This window comes from Rhyacophila brunnea, unplaced genomic scaffold (assembly GCF_057557595.1).
Source record: "Rhyacophila brunnea isolate RB1 unplaced genomic scaffold, BYU_Rbru_1.0 scaffold_13, whole genome shotgun sequence".
Taxonomy (NCBI): Eukaryota; Metazoa; Arthropoda; class Insecta; order Trichoptera; family Rhyacophilidae; genus Rhyacophila; species Rhyacophila brunnea.
The window spans coordinates 26,021,601-26,040,887 of NW_028232785.1; the positions used below are offsets into that span (position 1 = coordinate 26,021,601).

General features: G+C 34.4%; 3 protein-coding genes across 3 annotated transcripts; all 3 read left to right on the forward strand.

Annotated features, from left to right (window-relative positions):
* Positions 1–283: 283 nt before the first annotated feature.
* Positions 284–2,331, forward strand: LOC147077081 (uncharacterized; the record flags this gene model as incomplete). Its single annotated transcript, XM_085940704.1, has 1 exon — positions 284–2,331. A coding segment is annotated over one exon (930 nt), but the record flags the coding sequence as incomplete, so codon positions are not given.
* Positions 2,332–9,112: 6,781 nt separating this feature from the next.
* LOC147077082 (uncharacterized) lies at positions 9,113–10,653 on the forward strand (the record flags this gene model as incomplete). The annotated part of the gene is made up of 3 exons (XM_085940989.1): positions 9,113–9,124; positions 9,616–10,197; positions 10,267–10,653. Coding segments are annotated over 3 exons (981 nt in total), but the record flags the coding sequence as incomplete, so codon positions are not given.
* A 6,436-nt stretch (positions 10,654–17,089) lies between these two features.
* On the forward strand, positions 17,090–18,222 carry LOC147077083 (uncharacterized). The gene has a single exon (XM_085940703.1). It carries the CDS (start codon positions 17,110–17,112, stop codon positions 18,220–18,222), a length of 1,113 nt encoding a protein of 370 aa, XP_085796829.1. The 5' UTR covers positions 17,090–17,109.
* The last annotated feature ends 1,065 nt before the right edge of the window (positions 18,223–19,287 follow it).

Consider the following 19,287-nt stretch of genomic DNA (forward strand, 5'->3'; position numbering starts at 1 on the left):
GCGATGTGAAGCAACTTACATTGCAAGTCAAAATAATGAAATTCCACTGGCCACTGTGGTAAAAATCGATAATGTTGATAGAGGAGAATATGCCATGAAAGGAGTGGAAAACAGGGTGGCGCAGTATTCAGAAATAACTATAGATGAACAAGACATAAAGACAGAATTGCAGACAATGTACGTTTTGCCGAAAGAAATTCGAATCAAGCTAAAAAGAGTAACATATTTTCCACATCATTTTGTTTGCAGTAATTGTTATGAAATATTTTGATCTTCAAATTTATTAAAAAAACATGTTCCGTGTGTTCATTCGAAGGTCAATCAAATTAAATCGCAGAAAAGAACACAATATTCTTGTAAAAAATCTTTTCAATGCGATATTTGCCCATCTAAATTCTTGCACGCCTTGCACCTTAAAAGGCATAAAATAACACATACTGGTGAAAAACCGTATCAATGCGATGTTTGCTCATCTAAATTCTCGCAGTCCAGATACCTTAAAAAACATGAAATAACACATACTGGTGAAAAATTATATACCTGTGATGTATGCTCTTCTAAATTCTCGCAGTCCGGACACCTCAAAAAGCATAAAATAACGCATACTAGTGAAAAGCCATATCAATGCTATGTTTGCTCATCTAAATTCTCGCAATCTGGTCACCTCAAACTTCATAAAAGAACACATACTGGTGAAAAACCATATGAATGCGATGCTTGCTCATCTAAATTCTCGCGGTCCGATGCCCTTAAAATACATGAAATAACACATACTGGTGAAAAACCATATACTTGTGATGTTTGCTCAACCAAATTCTCGCAGTCCAGACTCCTCAAAAGGCATAAAAAAAAACATACTGGTGAAAACCCATATCAATGCGATGTTTGCCCATCCAAATTCTCGCAGTCCAGCGACCTTCAAAAGCATAAAAGAACACATACTGGTGAAAAACCATTTGAATGCGATGTTTGCTTATCAAAATTCTCGCAGTCCAAATATCTTAAACTGCATAAAAGAACACATACTGGTGAAAGACCATATCAATGTGATATTTGCTCATCCAAATTCTCGCAGTCCAGACACCTCAAAATGCATAAAAGAACACATACTGCTGACAAACTATATTCATGCAATATTTGCTCATCCAAATTCTCACAGTCCGGAAACCTCGAAAAGCATAAAATAATGCATACTAGTGAAAAAGGATATTAATGTGATGTATATTTGTAAAATTTCGCGACCCGCTCTACTCTGAAGACCACTGCCGACTGAAGTGATTAAGAATAAAATATAATTAAGAGATTAATAATCTGAAGAAGGCGCTGCTGAAGACACATAAAATGACATATTCTAACGAAAAGCCATTTAAATGTCAAAATTGTGCCAGACAGTCTTATCAATTAAAAAAGCATATTATGCTGAATAAACTCCTGTGAAAATTTACTAAATGATGGCATGATGATAAAAACATACTAATGCACTATAATAATTATAATATGAGAATCAATCCTGTTATATTTTTATGTGTGTTCTTGTTCACTCTCTATCGTGTTTATTCTGTATCGATAGTCATTAGTGTTCAAAAATCGTTCTCTGTACACGTGTGGACCTGTAAAAATATGAGTAATATATCGGGGACCGCTAACACAGAGAATCCTCTGCTGAATCAGAAATGCATCTTGCTAGAATAATAGATCATCATGTCTTCGGAGTTGTTTCAGAGAGGCGAAGTGCTGCATTGACATCCATTCAGTTTTTTTAAAGGCATGGTCGAAAAAGTCGTTCCATAAAAATATATTGTCGAAATCGTGAAAGATAATTTCATGCTTTTGTAATTAGCGATGTTGTATTTTATATCTTGATACCAAATTGGCATCAAAAGGCAACTCGATTAGGTTTCTTTTTTTTTACTATAAAATGCGTATGGACTGATATCTTCCATAGACGGATTATTTTTTTTTGGATGACGATTTGTTTGGAATTTTTGGTATTATACATATGGAGCTTACCCTGGAAGCAACTGTTGGCGGGCCGCTCTAAAATTTCTACGGATCGGGGGTTATAAACACTGTTCCAGACAATATTATTATAGTCCCATCTTTACAAATGTTTAATATTTTTATGAAACTGTACATACATCTTGAAACAAATTAGTGATTGCTTAATTAGACTTTAGATAGGATAAACAGCGTAATTCACACAAATCAAATTTTACAGGAACCACAAAAACGATTTTGCTATAGTTTTCGGTCAAAGTTAAAATACGAAATAGACAACCTTGCAGTTCATGATAATTGATAATTTGGTTTTATATTCTTAATCTGATATTAATTATTGAGTAAAAAAAAATGCTATTGTTTGTCCTACGTCAATTCGTTTCCTTTTAAAATGCTAGCTAAATTTAGTTTTATAGATCGGAAATTGCAGCTTACTGTCTGACAAGCTCTTGGCGCGCTGCAGTCGCGTTTTGCAACACTGCATTTTTATGTACCTGTCATGATAGCAACGCGTGCTAGGGGCTTGTTTAAATATTGTATGTGCTCGTATGTTACCTTGTACATTTGAGTGTTTTAAGTAGTCTTGACCAGTGGCGTCCGGTGGTTACCAAAATTGCTTTCATAGGGGGTGCACTAAAACTTTCTTACCTAATTTAAAAAGAAGATCAATTCGGCGTTGTTTCTACTTAGCGAACTCCTCAATCACTTTCTCATTAAAGTCTGGAACTGATTGTAAAAGTTTTTTCTCGATGCTTAACACATATATACGATTAAGTCTGTCCTGGTTCATGGTATTTCTTAAAAACGATTTAATTCTTTTAAGGGTTTAAAAACACCTTTCACTTTCCACAGATGTCATCAGAATTGTGATAAATAGACCGTGACTTTAGATCGCGGCAGCAGAAACTAAACTGAACAGTGAACTGCAATAATTTTTCAAGACAATATAAAATAAATATATATATAACTATCGTTTGTTTTGAATACGTATTTTTCGACACAGGACTTTGAATTATTGACGACAAGGCGTCAGACCCTTCGTCTACAAAATAAAATAAAGTCTAAAAAATTGCGTCGGCAATAAAACTTAGCGCGAGTCAGTGAGTGTTAAACATATGACACCATGTTATAATAATTCACTCACTTGCTAAGAGAACATGATACCTCAGATACTATTTTTTATAAATTATATTAAAATATTTGCAAATATAGAACGATTTAAGGATCGTAACCATAATATTTATGTTAATAGTCAATTTGTATTCAATATCAGCCTAATTCCAATGAATTTATATGAGATTTAAATAAAAAAAAAACTATTTTTATCAATCCTGCTAAATCTCAGTTACTACATTTTACCACGTATTCCTACAGTTTTTTTCTGTGTAGAATTTTGTGAACTGGTCGGCGTCCCAGATAGCAATCAAATCTTGTATTTTTATGACATGTTTATGAGTTTCACGTATCGGTTTGAACTGTTATTACACGATGTAATATGAATGGAAAACTAAGATCGATATTAGTGCGTTCACCACGAGCACTCGATATTAGTGCGTTCACCACAAGCACTCGATTTCGGTGACGTTCAGTGAGTATATGCTTTAGGTATAAATTTACATGGATTAAATTGCGATAAACGAGTGATGACTTAGCATTGTTGCACATTGAGAGATGTTAAGGAAAAAGCAGTGAAGCGCACATGCATGGTGTTAGAGGAGACGCCGCTGGTCTTGACTACCTTGTCTGAATCACTATAATATCGTGTACATATTTTAAGTTTACAATGTTAAAATGGAGTTCTATTAAACATTAATAAAAATAGCAATTTTGTATTTGGTTTGTATTAATTTTTAATGACATTTTTTATCTATTTAATACTACACGTCGATGACAATTATATTATAATTGTAGGATTAAAATAATACAATAATATGTAGAACCGAATCATCAGCTGGTGTCGATACTGCTGGATGATGGATTTTCCTGTTCAGTCCCTAGTATTCAATGTCACGTACATCCAGCCGGTTTTAGGAAGAATGGTCATTTTCTTGGTTACCACAATATAATGATGGCATTTGGCCATTTCATTTGCTTACCGATTTTAACCACAGCGCGTACTTATTTATCCCCAACATGCATATTTCCATGTTACGTTATGCTACTTAGAATAATAATCAAGACCGATTTCGTTCGCTACAATGGGATAATGTCAACTGATACAATATTACAACTTTAAATTATTTATTGAAGATAAGAATTCAAAGAATTTCTGTTTTGTAAATCTAAATCAATCAATTGGTGTAATCGTATTTAGATAAGTACTCAACTCAAACTGCCTGAAATTTATCAGGAATTAAAATTAGTTATAACGAATTACAAGGCATTAAATATATATTGGTTGGGCCAATTATTGTAAAGCTAATTCCAGACAAAATTCCTAACCTACTCCCTTGAATAATTGCAATGTACCCAGGCATGTTCTAAGTAGTTCAGTTACCTCCAGACTCCAAATGTAAATTAAAATAATAATTTTCATAATTTCACAAAACAACGCGGTGGTCTCGTGGATTTCACAAACCAGAGGACATGTCCGGTGTTCCAGTCCATTTTAAGCGCTGGTCGTCTAAACAAATGTTGTCATAGTGTTGCACAAGTCACTTTGGATAGATTCCTACCACAGAACAGATTAATAAATATTTATAAAGGTTATACCCCGATGCACTTCATGTTGAAGCAGGGTTTTGAGTCAGTGAGTGTCCTACGCAAATGAAACACGATAAAGATGTGCAAAAGTGTTGCAAACTTCAAATACACCAATATTGAATGAGCGTCAGTACATAATCCGAGAGTAGTTGTCAGAAAGAAGGACAAGATTAGAAAGACGTATTCTTGACCAGTGTTTAAATATAACCCATATTATTCAACACGCGAGCACGGTTGCCTGTTTCTCCTCACCCGTTAGGTATTTCAGTTCCCATTCATTATGTGTCTGTTCCTATATATTTAACCGATTTGTCCTTTTTTGAGAGGGGATATTTCATACATTTAAATTTGATTTTGTAAAGATACCACCTCCATAGTGTCTATTCTATACACAAGGCAGTTGCCAACGTAAGACGGTAGGTATATTTACAATTGAGGTAAGTACAGCGCTCGAAATGGAAAAATTTACGAACCGGAGCGCTCGACAGTTTTCTGAAGATTTTTACATAGTAAAGTTATCAAAGTTTATGTGTTTTTTCATAAAAATAAGTGTTAGATTTTCTATTATATGGCCTATCCAGCTCAGACGGTCAAATTATCTATTCCACGAGACGGAGCGAAAATTTTACCGATTTCACGAATAGGAACGGCTCTCCGGTGCGTTCCGGTTCATTTCGAGCCCTGGGTAAGTATTATAATTGCTACCTACAATAAGTTAGCCGTCAAAGCTGTCTAAAACGCACTAAAAGTTAACACAGCCTAGAGATATGCTTTTAAAACCTACCATAACCTTACCTATTATAACAATTGACACCTCTACATAAATATGATAAACTACCGCGATAGCCGCCATGTATATTATAGAATATACTCGCTTAAAGTTTTTGCAATCGCATTCTTTTGCGTTCTAAAAACAAACCAAAACCTAACAGTCTACAACCAGTAATAATTCACATTATTTTTTTATTAATGTTTTCCTGTCGAATTTCTTACAAGTTCTCATCACTTGTGTTCTTCGCATGAGTGTATTTCTTGATAATAATATGTAGGTACCTAATATAAGAACTACCTATCGGATTTTAAGAGCTGGAACATCGAGTAGTTTTGACTCGTTTAAACAAAAAATGGTACAATATTATTATTATGTCCGCGATCGTCCAAAAATACCTTCGCGATCGACACACTGGCCATCCCTGCTATAGAACAATGACAGTTCATACATAGCCAACAACGGGAGGGACGGAAAAGTAGAACCAGTCGTTGTGAATGTATTGGCTTTCTACATGAGTCGGCAATGACTTGGTTCACTATGCTTGTGAACGACTCAATTATGAAATGATATAACATTAATAATATGATAAAAGCCTTTAGGTACCTAACTGATAACTTACTCTGAATCTAATCAAAACTAACCTCCATAGAAAGATCATCATCATTCGATTGTGCAAATGAGGCGAGCCGATCGAAATATACTTTTTCATACAATTTCAACATGCGTCCTTTTTATGTTATATGTGTTATTATATTTGTAATAATAATAGTATATTCATTGACATGTTTTCTTTTTCAAGTACTTGTAGATTTAAAAAATTATTCCTCCGACGCCATCATAAAACAAAATGTCGTGCAAACAGGTCGAATATCGATCTCCGAATGGAAACGCGGCCGAAATTTCGTTCCACACACAGTTGAAAATTATTTGTCGTTTCACTTATGTAGGCTCTTGAGAGAGTTTTACGTCCGTTATAAGAGGAGCAAATTTTTAAAATGCGTTATTGTTGGCCGTGTCGCGACCTTTTTTCGAATATTCGGATTGTATCCTGTAGTTCTCCTCTACATGGACATGTTGAACGGATTAAACTATTGCCGGCTCTAAAGATGGCGTTGGTTAAACTCAAAAGAGCTTGGCAGCGAATCCACTTACCCAGTCAAGAATTGACTGGTTATCTCCAATTGCCATTGGACATCAGTAAGGAACAAATATGTGTGTCTACACTTGGTGGAGGCATCCCTCTTTCGTTTCCAGGTCTTTGACGCAGCATCCAGCGTCATTTGACGTATTGTCCGAATCCAAATCACTCACGTATTACCCTAACCTTTCTTAAAATATATATTCAATTTTATGTATTTTTCTTCCAGGATCGCAATATAAACATGACCCATATATCGGCTGAAACTATGTCCCAGTCTGACAGTAACTATGCAAATATCTCTGAAGGTACAAAGCATTCATTGAAATATGATGATGCAGTTGGATCTTCTTATTCTCAACTCAGCTCAGAAAATCAGGTATCATTTATATTAATTCCTTATTTTTCAATGTTAAATTATATCTCTGTATTCAACCTCAATCGGCATAAGCCAATGTTAATGCGTAGGTAGGCACCTATCTAGCAGTGGCAAGAGATGGACGTAGGCTGTCAAGATTTGAAATTAATAGAGCACACTATACTTTGTCAGCCATACTTATTTATTTTCAATGAACCAAGAAGACAATTTACAGATGGTGCCGGCTAGTTGTTAAATTTCAATTAAACCCTGCCTAAACCAAACCTTAATAGTATATGTATGCTATGGGCGATACAACAAAAATTGTGCACACCCTTTCAGTCATTTTTCCTCGTTTAATTAAGAATATGATCGTATTGGCCAGTTTTTTTTAATTCATGAAGCACAACCCTACCATACCCCCTCTACATAGGGCAAACCATAATCGACAATAAAACAACGACCCATTTGATATCATATGTCGCTGTAAAGATCCGCCATAATACTAATCAATAAACTTTGTGGTCATACGTATTTGTTTTTATCAAAGTCTACAATTTACAGGTGGAATTGGTTAGTTGCCTCGTGCCTCGTTAGTTGCCTCGTAGTTAACCGTGCCTAAACCAAACGATAATAGTTTTAATATATTTTGGGCGATACGATAAAACTGTATACATCTTTTCATTTATACTTATTTGTTTTCATTGGATTAAGAACACATAGTTGATTCATTTTTTTAGACAAACCATAATCGATAAAAAAAAAATTATCTATAAAATACCTTAAATTACATATGGTTTAATAGCACTATGTTAGAGACGATAAATGACTATTGTTGACTATTATCTACCACGGCTAAGATTGGGCAGGGCTTAATTGAATTTAAAAACTAGCCAGCACCATCTGTAAATTGTCATTGTTTTGGGTGCACTATCTACGTCGAATCTTAACAGCCTACCTCCACCCTCCACCCTTCGCCACTACTATCTAATTTTTGACACTCGTATAACGTTTTAATCCACAAACCGACTTTATGTACGCTTGTGCCGTCTCTTGCCGCCAGTTTTGATATTTATTCTAGATTCATTTTAGATTCTTATGTAACAATATGTTTTAATGGTTATTAGTAAAGGAAGAATATTATATTCTAGCATTGCAGTCACGATGAAATCACTTCGGAAGGGTATTAGTCATTACTCCTGTCGCACATTGAAAATCGTCTCGACTGGGATAATAGTCATTAATCAAAACTGAGCGCAATATCATTCTTTCTTAAGTGCCTATAGATAAGGCCGTGCGCTGTATGTCCTCGTGACTCCAGCTGTTTTTTTTTTCAAACTAAAATGACGCATTCCACCAATGTGCGGAGCTTCATTTGCCAACGTGTGTAACTCCATTCTACCTTCTAACTTACATACAATGACATTAATATTGGACGAACCATCTGGATAAAAATGACACTCACTTTTTTGTCGGGACTACTGAATGGCATAATCTGTTCTACCGCCATTAGGGTGCCGCCATATAAAGTTGATATTGCTATAAATTCGCGATGCTTTTTGTCGGATCTGCGGAACGGTTTGGTTCGAACAGGTTCGCTCAAATGAATATTGACACTAGAAACACTGTTCTAACACCGTTACAATAAAGGTGATATTGCTATAAATTCCCGATGCGTGATATCGCATAATGGAAATTGCGTGACGCCTACCTATACTTGTGCGAATGTCGCTATGCGCGAATTTACTTGCTAGCTACTGTATTGAGTGCGTTGTCCATGAATAATGTCATTGCTTATATACAATGTATTTAAGACTAGCGCTAGAGCAATATTCATGTATTCTTTGGAAATTTTAGCGTTTTTTTTTAAACTAGTACAAATTTAGCTGTAGGCTTAAGCGTCGGCATATAATGTCGTGGGTCCTACGTTCAAATTCTGGGTCCGCCAAATACACACATTGTTTTTCAATTTGTATTTGAGTCAAGTGTATGGTTCTAATAGGTTGTAACATCCATTTCTTGTAAAAACAATCTGTTAATACAAACCTCCAGCCTGTGAAGGCCTATATGACTTTATCAGGATCAGATATGGTAAAAAAATCTATCTGTATAAAAATGTAAACAGCGAACGACCTAATTCTGGAATCTGGTTCATGTACTACTCCTTCTTCACCGGCGATATAGAATGCTAGGGTTTATTTAAGACATATTATATTACACATTACTTACTCTAAAGTTTTGAGCACATTTTTATTTATTTATTCCCCGAATCAGGCCCATCAAACGTATTTTTTTTAGATTTCTACTCAGCGTTGTGAAGCATCTTACATTGGAATTCAAAATAATGAAATCCCACTGGCCATCGTAATAAAAACCGATAATATTGATAAAGGAGAATATCCAATGAAAGGAGTGGAAGACATGGTGGCTCAGTATTCAGAAATAACTATAGATGAACAAGACATAAAGACAGAATTGCAGACAATGTACGTTTTGCCGAAAGTTATTCGAATCAAGCTAAAGAAAACAACTTATTTTCCACGTAATTTTGTTTGTAGTCATTGTTATGCAACATTTGGATCTGCAAATTCGTTAAAAAAACATATTTCGTGTGTTCATTTGAAGGTCAATCAAATTAAATCGCAGAAAAGAACACATAGTGGTGAAAAACCATATGAATGCGATGCTTGTTTCAAAATGTTCTCGCAAAAGGGTAATCTAATCGTGCACAAAAGAACACATACTGGAGAAAAACCATATGCCTGTGATATATGCTCATCTAAATTCTCGCAGTCTGATAACCTAAAAAATCATAAAAGAAAACATACAGGTGAAAAACCATATCAATGTGATGTTTGTTTCAAAATGCTCTCGCAAAAGGGTAATCTAATCGTGCATAAAAGAACACATACTGGAGAAAAACCATATGCCTGTGATATATGCTCATCTAAATTCTCGCAGTCTGATGACCTAAAAAATCATAAAAGAAAACATACAGGTGAAAAACCATATCAATGTGATGTTTGTTTCAAAATGCTCTCGCAAAAGGGTAATCTAATCGTGCATAAAAGAACACATACTGGAGAAAAACCATATGCCTGTGATTTATGCTCATCTAAATTTTCGCGGTCCAGAGACCTCAAAATTCATAAAAGAACACATACTGGTGAAAAACCATATGAATGCGATGCTTGTTTCAAAATGTTCTCGCAAAAGGGTAATCTAATCGTGCATAAAAGAACACATACTGGAGAAAAACTGTATGCCTGTGATATATGCTCTTCTAAATTCTCGCAGTCTGATGACCTCAAAAATCATAAAAGGAAACATACAGGTGAAAAACCATATCAATGTGATGTTTGCTCATCCAAATTCTCGCAGTCCACACACCTCAAAATGCATAAAAGAACACATACTGGTGAAAAACTATATCTATGCGATGTTTGCCCATCTAAATTCTCGCAAGCCGGACATCTTAAAAGGCATAAAATAAAACATACTGGTGAAAAGCCATATCAATGCGATGTATGCTCATCTAAATTCTCGCACTCCGATACCCTCAAACTTCATAAAAGAACACATACTGGTGAAAAACCATATCAATGCAATATTTGCTCATCTAAATTTTCGCAGTCCAGTACCCTCAAACGTCATAAAAGAACACATACTGGTGAAAAACCATAATCATGCAATATTTCCTTATCAATATTCTTGCAGCCCGGAAACCTCGAAAAGCATAAAATAACGCATACTAGTGAAAAACAATATTAATGCTAACTATGTTTGCAAAATTTCGCGACCCGCTCTATTCTGAAGACCATTGCCGACTGAAGAGATTAAGGTTAAAATATAATTAAGAGATTAATAATCTGGAGATGGCGGTGCTGAAGACACATAAAATGACATATGCTAACGAAAAGCCATTTAAATGTAAAAATCGTTTGTTTACATGCCAGACAGTCTTATAAATTAAAAAACCATATTATGCTGAAGAAACACATGTGAAAATATACTAAATGATGCATGATGATAAAAACATATTATTGCACTATAATTATAATATGAGTATAAATACTGTAATAATTTTATGTGTGTTCTTGTTCACTCGCTATCGTGGTTATTCTATATCGATAGTCATTAAAGTGTTTAAGAATCTTTCTTTGTCCACGTGTGGACCTTAAAAATATGAGTAATATATAAAAAACTATAATTTTACGCCAAATATACCAAAATACTATAATTTTAAAGGATTCAAGACAAAAAACGTTCCTGTACTAACTATATATTTTTAGAAATAATATAATTTTTACGCCTTTGTACTATAATCAGCATAGAAAAAGATGGCAACACTGATTGGCTTTCTAGTTGAGCCGGCACTTTTCTTGTAAACGACTCAATTATGAAATGACATATAATTGACATTAACAATAATGATAACAAAGAGATTGGACTCATCATCTCTTTGAATGATACGAGTACCTAGATAAAAGCCGTTAGGTAGGTAACTGATTAGTGACCACACGGAATCGAATCAAAACTAACCTCCATAGAAAGATCATCATCATTCTCTTGCTTTACATTTTTAATAATTAAAGTATGGTCGTCTGGAGTCATTAAAAATTGCAAAGGCAAGTCATTCTTAATTGGACTAACATCGATTGGTTCGCGTTTCCTATCAATTTTTCTGTTTGTAAACGTACAATTTGTCGGAGAATAGAGCCGAACACGATTCTTTCAGTGATACCATAATCGAAAAATACACGAAGATTCCTTCCAATACATGGAAATAATAATAATACATAATAAACTCGTAATGTTTTACATGATTTGAATAAAAATATTTTGAACACATATTATCAACAGCAGTTGCTATAAATTTCAGTTAGGTGAATCTTCTGGAAAGGATAGAATAAATTGAATAAAGGAATCACACACAATGTCGCTATTCGTAAAAATATGGCATATTCGGTGAAAAAATAAGCCAGATGGCAAAATAAAATAATATAAAAAAAAAAATATTTTACCAGGTAAAAAATTTTATCAAATGTTTATACCTTATTAGTGAATTAATATTTATGACATTTATAATAGGTAAGTATTATATTTTGTCGTGCTAGATACACATTTTGAACGCTTGACACCTGTATAAAAATGGTAGATCTGTCAAGAAATAGTTGGCAACGCAGGACTAACAAGGGATACTCAATATTGTATAGTGGCAATACTTTTCTTTGACTTAACATTTCAATTCGTAAACTCATTTCACAAAAACTGCGAGGTAGTGCCAAATATATTAATAAAATTACAATTTACGTACGCAAAATGGATATAAAACTAGAACCGAATGGAAGCGAATGCGACGCAAATCAAGAATCTTGTTGCAATGTAACAATTATAAAACAAGAGAATGCCGACGATTCCAGCTGCTGTTTTGAGGTTAGTTTTACACAACGTGTTTATTGTATGACGTAGGTAATAATATTTTCTTGCAGATGACCCACAGAAAGGGCTTCAGTAAAATGTGGTGTGGTAATTCACTTTTTTGCATGTTGATAATAAAACTGAAAGAGAATTTCATTTCCATAGATCGTAAAAAGATATCAAATGACTACCTATTGAGATGTCATATTAAGTATTTTTTATGTGTATGGAGGCAAGCTGTCATTATACAGTCAACTTAAACAGTGAAAACTCAATAATTTCGGTCATATTTATTTGTTTTTATTGAACTAAAAATACAAGTTGTAGATTGTGACACTTAGCTTTTAAAATTCGATTAAACTCTGCCTATCGAAACCATAATAGTTGATGTATGATATGGGCATTCCAACAAAAATAGTGCACACCTTTTCATTCATACTTATTTGTTTTCTTTGGATTACGAATACATATTATTCCACATATAGTTGGTTCATTTTTATAAATTCATTAGGCCTTACGTACCTTTTCCAACCATAATTGAATATATTATAAACAAATATTTATTTACTATTATCTATTATGGCTTGGATTGGGCAGGGTTTAATTGATTTTAAAAAACCGACCAAACACTATCTACACAATAATGTATTATTGATTAAAGGAAAACAAATAAGTCTGACTGAAAAACTGTCCAATATTTCTGTTGAATCACCCATAGCACACCAAAAATATTTACTATGGCATCAATTAAACAATGATTTCGGCATTGTTTAATTGATTTTTAAAATACTAACCAAAACTATCAGCAATTTGTATTCTTAGTTCAATAAAAACAAATACGTATGACTGACAAAGTTAGTGAGCACTATTTTGGCGGATCTTAACAGCCTATTTCCACCCTTCGATAATTCTATCTATAAAAACTTTTGTATTTTGTTCGGTTAGTCTTGTTTTTTGATTTGTTTGAACTCTTATGCGCCTGGTTCATAACGAAATGTATGACAAACTAAAGATTATCCAAATCACTGACTACCTTATAGTTCTATCCATACCAACCCGCTACGCACAACACTCGGTCTTAATCGAGCGATCACGAGGCTCTACGTTTAGATACGAAGCATCACCAGTTATTTACGCCTGCTAATATCTCAGGAGCAGATGCGAAAGACTGAGTTCGCCACGCACTCAAGTGTTATTACATAGATTTTCTTTCTGGGAGAAATGAACATGGAGAATTAGCAAAAACAAATGATTTCAATTAACTTATATATATATATATGTTATAAACATAGCTAAAACAATACGAACATACCAAACTATGTTAAGGCTATACCTCAGCTAAGGCATAATCTAAAAAGATCGTGACTGATTGTGCAAATGACGCGAGCCGAACGAAATATAATTGTTCATAAAAATTCAACATACGTCCTTTTTATGTTGTTTATTATTATATTCGTAATAATAATAGTATATTCATTGACATGTCTTCTTTTTCAAGTACATGCGGAACGTTTTTTAGTCATCTTTACACGATTTAAGAATATATTCCTCCGACGCCATCACAAAACAAAATGACGTGCAAACAGGTCGACTATCGCCCTCCGAATGGCAACGCGGCCTAAATTTCGTTCCACATACAGTTGAAAATTATTTGCCGTTTCACTTATGTAGGTTCTTGAGAGAGTTTCACGTCCGTTATAAGATACAGCAATTTTTTTAAATGCATGCTAGTTGGGCTTGTGCGACCTTTTTTCGAATATTCGGTTTGTATCCTGTAGTTCTGCGCCACATGGGCATGTTGAACGTGTTAAACTATTGCCGACTCTAAAGATGTCGTTCGTTAAACTCAAAAGAGTTTGGCAGCGAATCCACTTACCCAGTCAAGAATTGATTGGTTATCTCCAATCGCTATTGGACATCAGGAAGGAACAAATATGTGTGTCTGCCCTAAGTGGAGGCATCCTTCTTTCGTTTATAGGTCTTCGACGCCGCATCCAGCGTAATTTCAACAAATCACTGGCGTGTTAACCTAGCCTTACCTGATATATGTATTCAATTATATGTATTTTTCTTCCAGGATCGCAATATAAACATGACCGATATAACGGCTGTAACTATGTCCCAGTCTGACAGTAACTATGCAAATATCTCTGAAGGTACAAAGCATTCATTGAAATATGATGATGCAGTTGGATCTTCTTATTCTCAACTCAGCTCAGAAAATCAGGTATCATTTATATTAATTCCTTATTTTTCAATGTTAAATTATATCTCTGTATTCAACCTCAATCGGCATAAGCCAATGTTAATGCGTAGGTAGGCACCTATCTAGCAGTGGCAAGAGATGGACGTAGGCTGTCAAGATTTGAAATTAATAGAGCACACTATACTTTGTCAGCCATACTTATTTATTTTCAATGAACCAAGAAGACAATTTACAGATGGTGCCGGCTAGTTGCTAAATTTCAATTAAACCCTGCCTAAACCAATCCTTAATAGTATATGTATGCTATGGGCGATACAACAAAAATTGTGCACACCGTTTCAGTCATTTTTTTCCGTTTAATTAGGAATATGATCGTATTGGCCAGTTTTTTTTAATTCATGAAGCACAACCCTACCATACCCCCTCTACATAGGGCAAACCATAATCGACAATAAAACAACGACCCATTTGATATCATATGTCGCTGTAAAGATCCGCCATAATACTAATCAATAAACTTTGTGGTCATACGTATTTGTTTTTATCAAAGTCTACAATTTACAGGTGGAATTGGTTAGTTGCCTCGTGCCTCGTTAGTTGCCTCGTAGTTAACCGTGCCTCAACCAAACGATAATAGTTTTAATATATTTTGGGCGATACGACAAAACTGTATACATCTTTTCATTTATACTTATTTGTTTTCATTGGATTAAGAACACATAGTTGATTCATTTTTTTAGACAAACCATAATCGATAAAAAAAAATTATCTATAAAATATCTTAAATTACATATGGTTTAATAGCACTATGTAAGAGACGATAAATGACTATTGTTGACTATTATCTACCACGGCTAAGATTGGGCAGGGCTTAATTGAATTTAAAAACTAGCCAGCACCATCTGTAAATTGTCATTGTTTTGGGTGCACTATCTACGTCGAATCTTAACAGCCTACCTCCACCCTCCACCCTTCGCCACTACTATCTAATTTTTGACACTCGTATAACGTTTTAATCCAAAAACCGACGTTATGTACGCTTGTGCAGTCTCTTGCCGCCAGCTTTGATATTTATTCTAGATTCATTTTAGATTATTATGTAATAATTTGTTTTAATGGTTGTTAGTAAAGGAAGAATATTATATTCTAGCATTGCAGTCACGATGAAATCACTTCGGAAGGGTGTTAGTCATTACTCCTGTCGCACATTGAAAATCGTCTCGACTGGGATAATAGTCATTAATCAAAACTGAGCGCAATATCAATCTTTCTTATGTGCCTATAGATAAGGTCTTGCGCTGTATGTCCTCGTGACTCCAGCTGTTTTTTTTTTTCAAACTAAAATGACGCATTCCACCAATGTGCGGAGCTTCATTTGCCAACGTGTGTTCTGTGAATAATGACAGTTCCACATCGACGTTTTCGACATGTTGCAGACGGACGAGTTTAGACATTCGAGCCGGCTTAGTGTTATTTGAAAGTAACGATACCAACTCGTAAATGAGTTGCCAGTGCTATCTAATCTAACTCCATTCTACCTTCTAACGTACATACAATTACATTAATATTGGACGAACCATCTGGAAAAAAATGACTCTCACTTTTTTGTCGGGTCTGCCAAATGGCATAATCTGTTCTAACGCCATTACAATAAAGGTGATATTGCTACAAATTTCCGATGATTTTTATTGGGTCTGCCGAATGCTCAAATGAACATTGACACTAGAAAAACTGTTGTAAAGCCATTACAATAAAGGTGATTTTGCTATAAATTCCCGATGCCTGATATCGCATAATGGAAATTGCGTGACGTCTACCTATACATGTGCAAATGTCGCTATGCGCGCATTTACTTCCTTGCTACTGTATAGAGTGTGTTGTCCATTAATATTGTTATTGCTTATATACAATGTATTTAGAATAGAGCTAGAGCAATATTCATGTAGTCTTGGAAATTTTAGCGCTTTTTATTAAACTAGTACATATTTAGCTGTAGGCTTAAGCGACGGCATATAGTGTCGTGGGTCCCAAGTTCAAATTCTGGGTCCGCCAAATACACACATTTTTTTTCAATTTGTATTTGAGTCAAGTGTATGGTCTTAATAGGTCGTAACATCTATTTCTTGTAAAAACAATTCGTTTATACAAACCTCTAGCCTGTGAACGCCTATATGACTTTATCAGGATCGGACATTATAAAAAATCTATCTATATAAAAATGTAAACAGCGAACGACCTAATTCTGGAATCTGGTTCATGTACTACTTCTTTTTCACCGGCGATATAGAATGCTAGGAATTATTTAAGACATAAAACTCTCGGTATAACTACTTACTTTAAAGTTTTGAGAACATTTTTTATTTATTTATTTACCGAATCGTGCTCATCAAACGTATTTTTTTTTTTAGATTTCTACTCAGCGATATGAAGCAACTTACATTGGAAGTCAAAATAATGAAATTCCACTGGCCATCGTGGTAAAAATCGATAATGTTGATAAAGGAGAATATCCAATGAAAGGAGTGAAAGACATGGTGGCTCAGTATTCAGAAATAACTATAGATGAACAAGACATAAAGACAGAATTGCAGACAATGTACGTTTTGCCAAAAGTTATTCGAATCAAGCTAAAGAAAACAACATATTTTCCACGTAATTTTGTTTGTAGTCATTGTTATGCAACATTTGGATCTTCAAATTCGTTAAAAAAACATATTTCGTGTGTTCATTTGAAGGTCAATCAAATTAAATCGCAGAAAAGAGCACATAGTGGTGAAAAACCATATGAATGCGATGCTTGTTTCAAAATGTTCTCGAAAAAGGGCAATCTAATCGTGCACAAAAGAACACATACTGGAGAAAAACCATATGCCTGTGATATATGCTCATCTAAATTCTCGCAGTCTAATGACCTAAAAAATCATAAAAGAAAACATACAGGTGAAAAACCATATCAATGTGATGTTTGTTTCAAAATGTTCTCGCAAAAGGGTAATCTAATCGTGCATAAAATAACACATACTGGAGAAAAACCATATGCCTGTGATTTATGCTCATCTAAATTTTCGCGGTCCAGAGACCTCAAAATTCATAAAAGAACACATACTGGTGAAAAACCATATGAATGCGACGCTTGTTTCAAAATGTTCTCGCAAAAGGGTCATCTAATCGTGCATAAAAGAACACATACTGGAGAAAAACCGTATGCCTGTGATATATGCTCATCTAAATTCTCGCAGTCTGATGACCTCAAAAATCATAAAAGGAAACATACCGGTGAAAAACCATATCAATGTGATGTTTGCTCATCCAAATTCTCGCAGTCCACACACCTCAAAAGGCATAAAAGAACACATACTGGTGAAAAACTATATCTATGCGATGTTTGCCCATCTAAATTTTCGCAAGCCGGACATCTTAAAAGGCATAAAATAAAACATACTGGTGAAAAGCCATATCAATGCGATGTATGCTCATCTAAATTCTCGCACTCCGATACCCTCAAACTTCATAAAAGAACACATACTGGTGAAAAACCATATCAATGCAATATTTGCTCATCTAAATTTTCGCAGTCCAGTACCCTCAATCGTCATAAAAGAACACATACTGGTGAAAAACCATAATCATGCAATATTTCCTTATCAATATTCTTGCAGCCCGGAAACCTCGAAAAGCATAAAATAACGCATACTAGTGAAAAACGATATTAATGCTAACTATGTTTGCAAAATTTCGCGACCCGCTCTACTCTGAAGACCATTGCCGACTGAAGAGATGAAGGTTAAAATATAATTAAGAGATTAATAATCTGGAGATGGCGGTGCTGAAGACACATAAAATGACATATGCTAACGAAAAGCCACTTAAATGTCAAAATTGTTTGTATACATGCCAGACAGTCTTATCAATTAAAAAAGCATATTATGCTGAAGAAACTCCTGTGAAAATTTACTAAATGATGGCATGATGATAAAAACATACTAATGCACTATAATAATTATCATATGAGAATCAATCCTGTTATATTTTTATGTGTGTTCTTGTTCACTCTCTATCGTGGTTATTCTGTATCGATAGTCATTAGTGTTCAAAAATAGTTCTCTGTGCACGTGTGGATCTGTAAAAATATGAAAAATATATCGGGGACGCTAACACAGAGAATCCTCTGCTGAATCAGAAATGCATCTTGCTAGAATAATTTATCATCATGTCTTCGAAGTTGTTTCAGAGAGGCGAAGTGCTGCATTGACATCCATTCAGTTTTTTTAAAGGCATGGTCGAAAAAGTCGTTCCATAAAAATATATTGTCGAAATCGTGATAGATAATTTCATGCTTTTGTAATTAGCGATGTTGAATTTTATATCTTGATACCAAAGTGGCATCAAAAGGCAACTCGATTAGGTTTCTTTATTTTTTACTATAAATTGCGTATGGACTGACATCTTCCATAGACGGATTATTTTTTTTTGATGACGATTTGTTTGGAATTTTTGGTATTATACATATGGATCTTACCGCGGAAGCAACTGTTGGCGGGCCGCTCTAAAATTTCTACGGATCGGGGGTTGAAAAACACTGTTCCAGACAATATTATTATAGTCCCATCTTTACAAATGTTTAATATTTTTATGAAACTGTACATACATCTTGAAACAAATTAGTGATTGCTTAATTCGACTTAAGATAG

Coding starts and splice junctions, on each gene's coding strand:
- LOC147077083 (XM_085940703.1), top strand. CDS start 17,110: ATGAAAGGAGTGAAAGACATGGTGGCTCAGTATTCAGAAATAACTATA.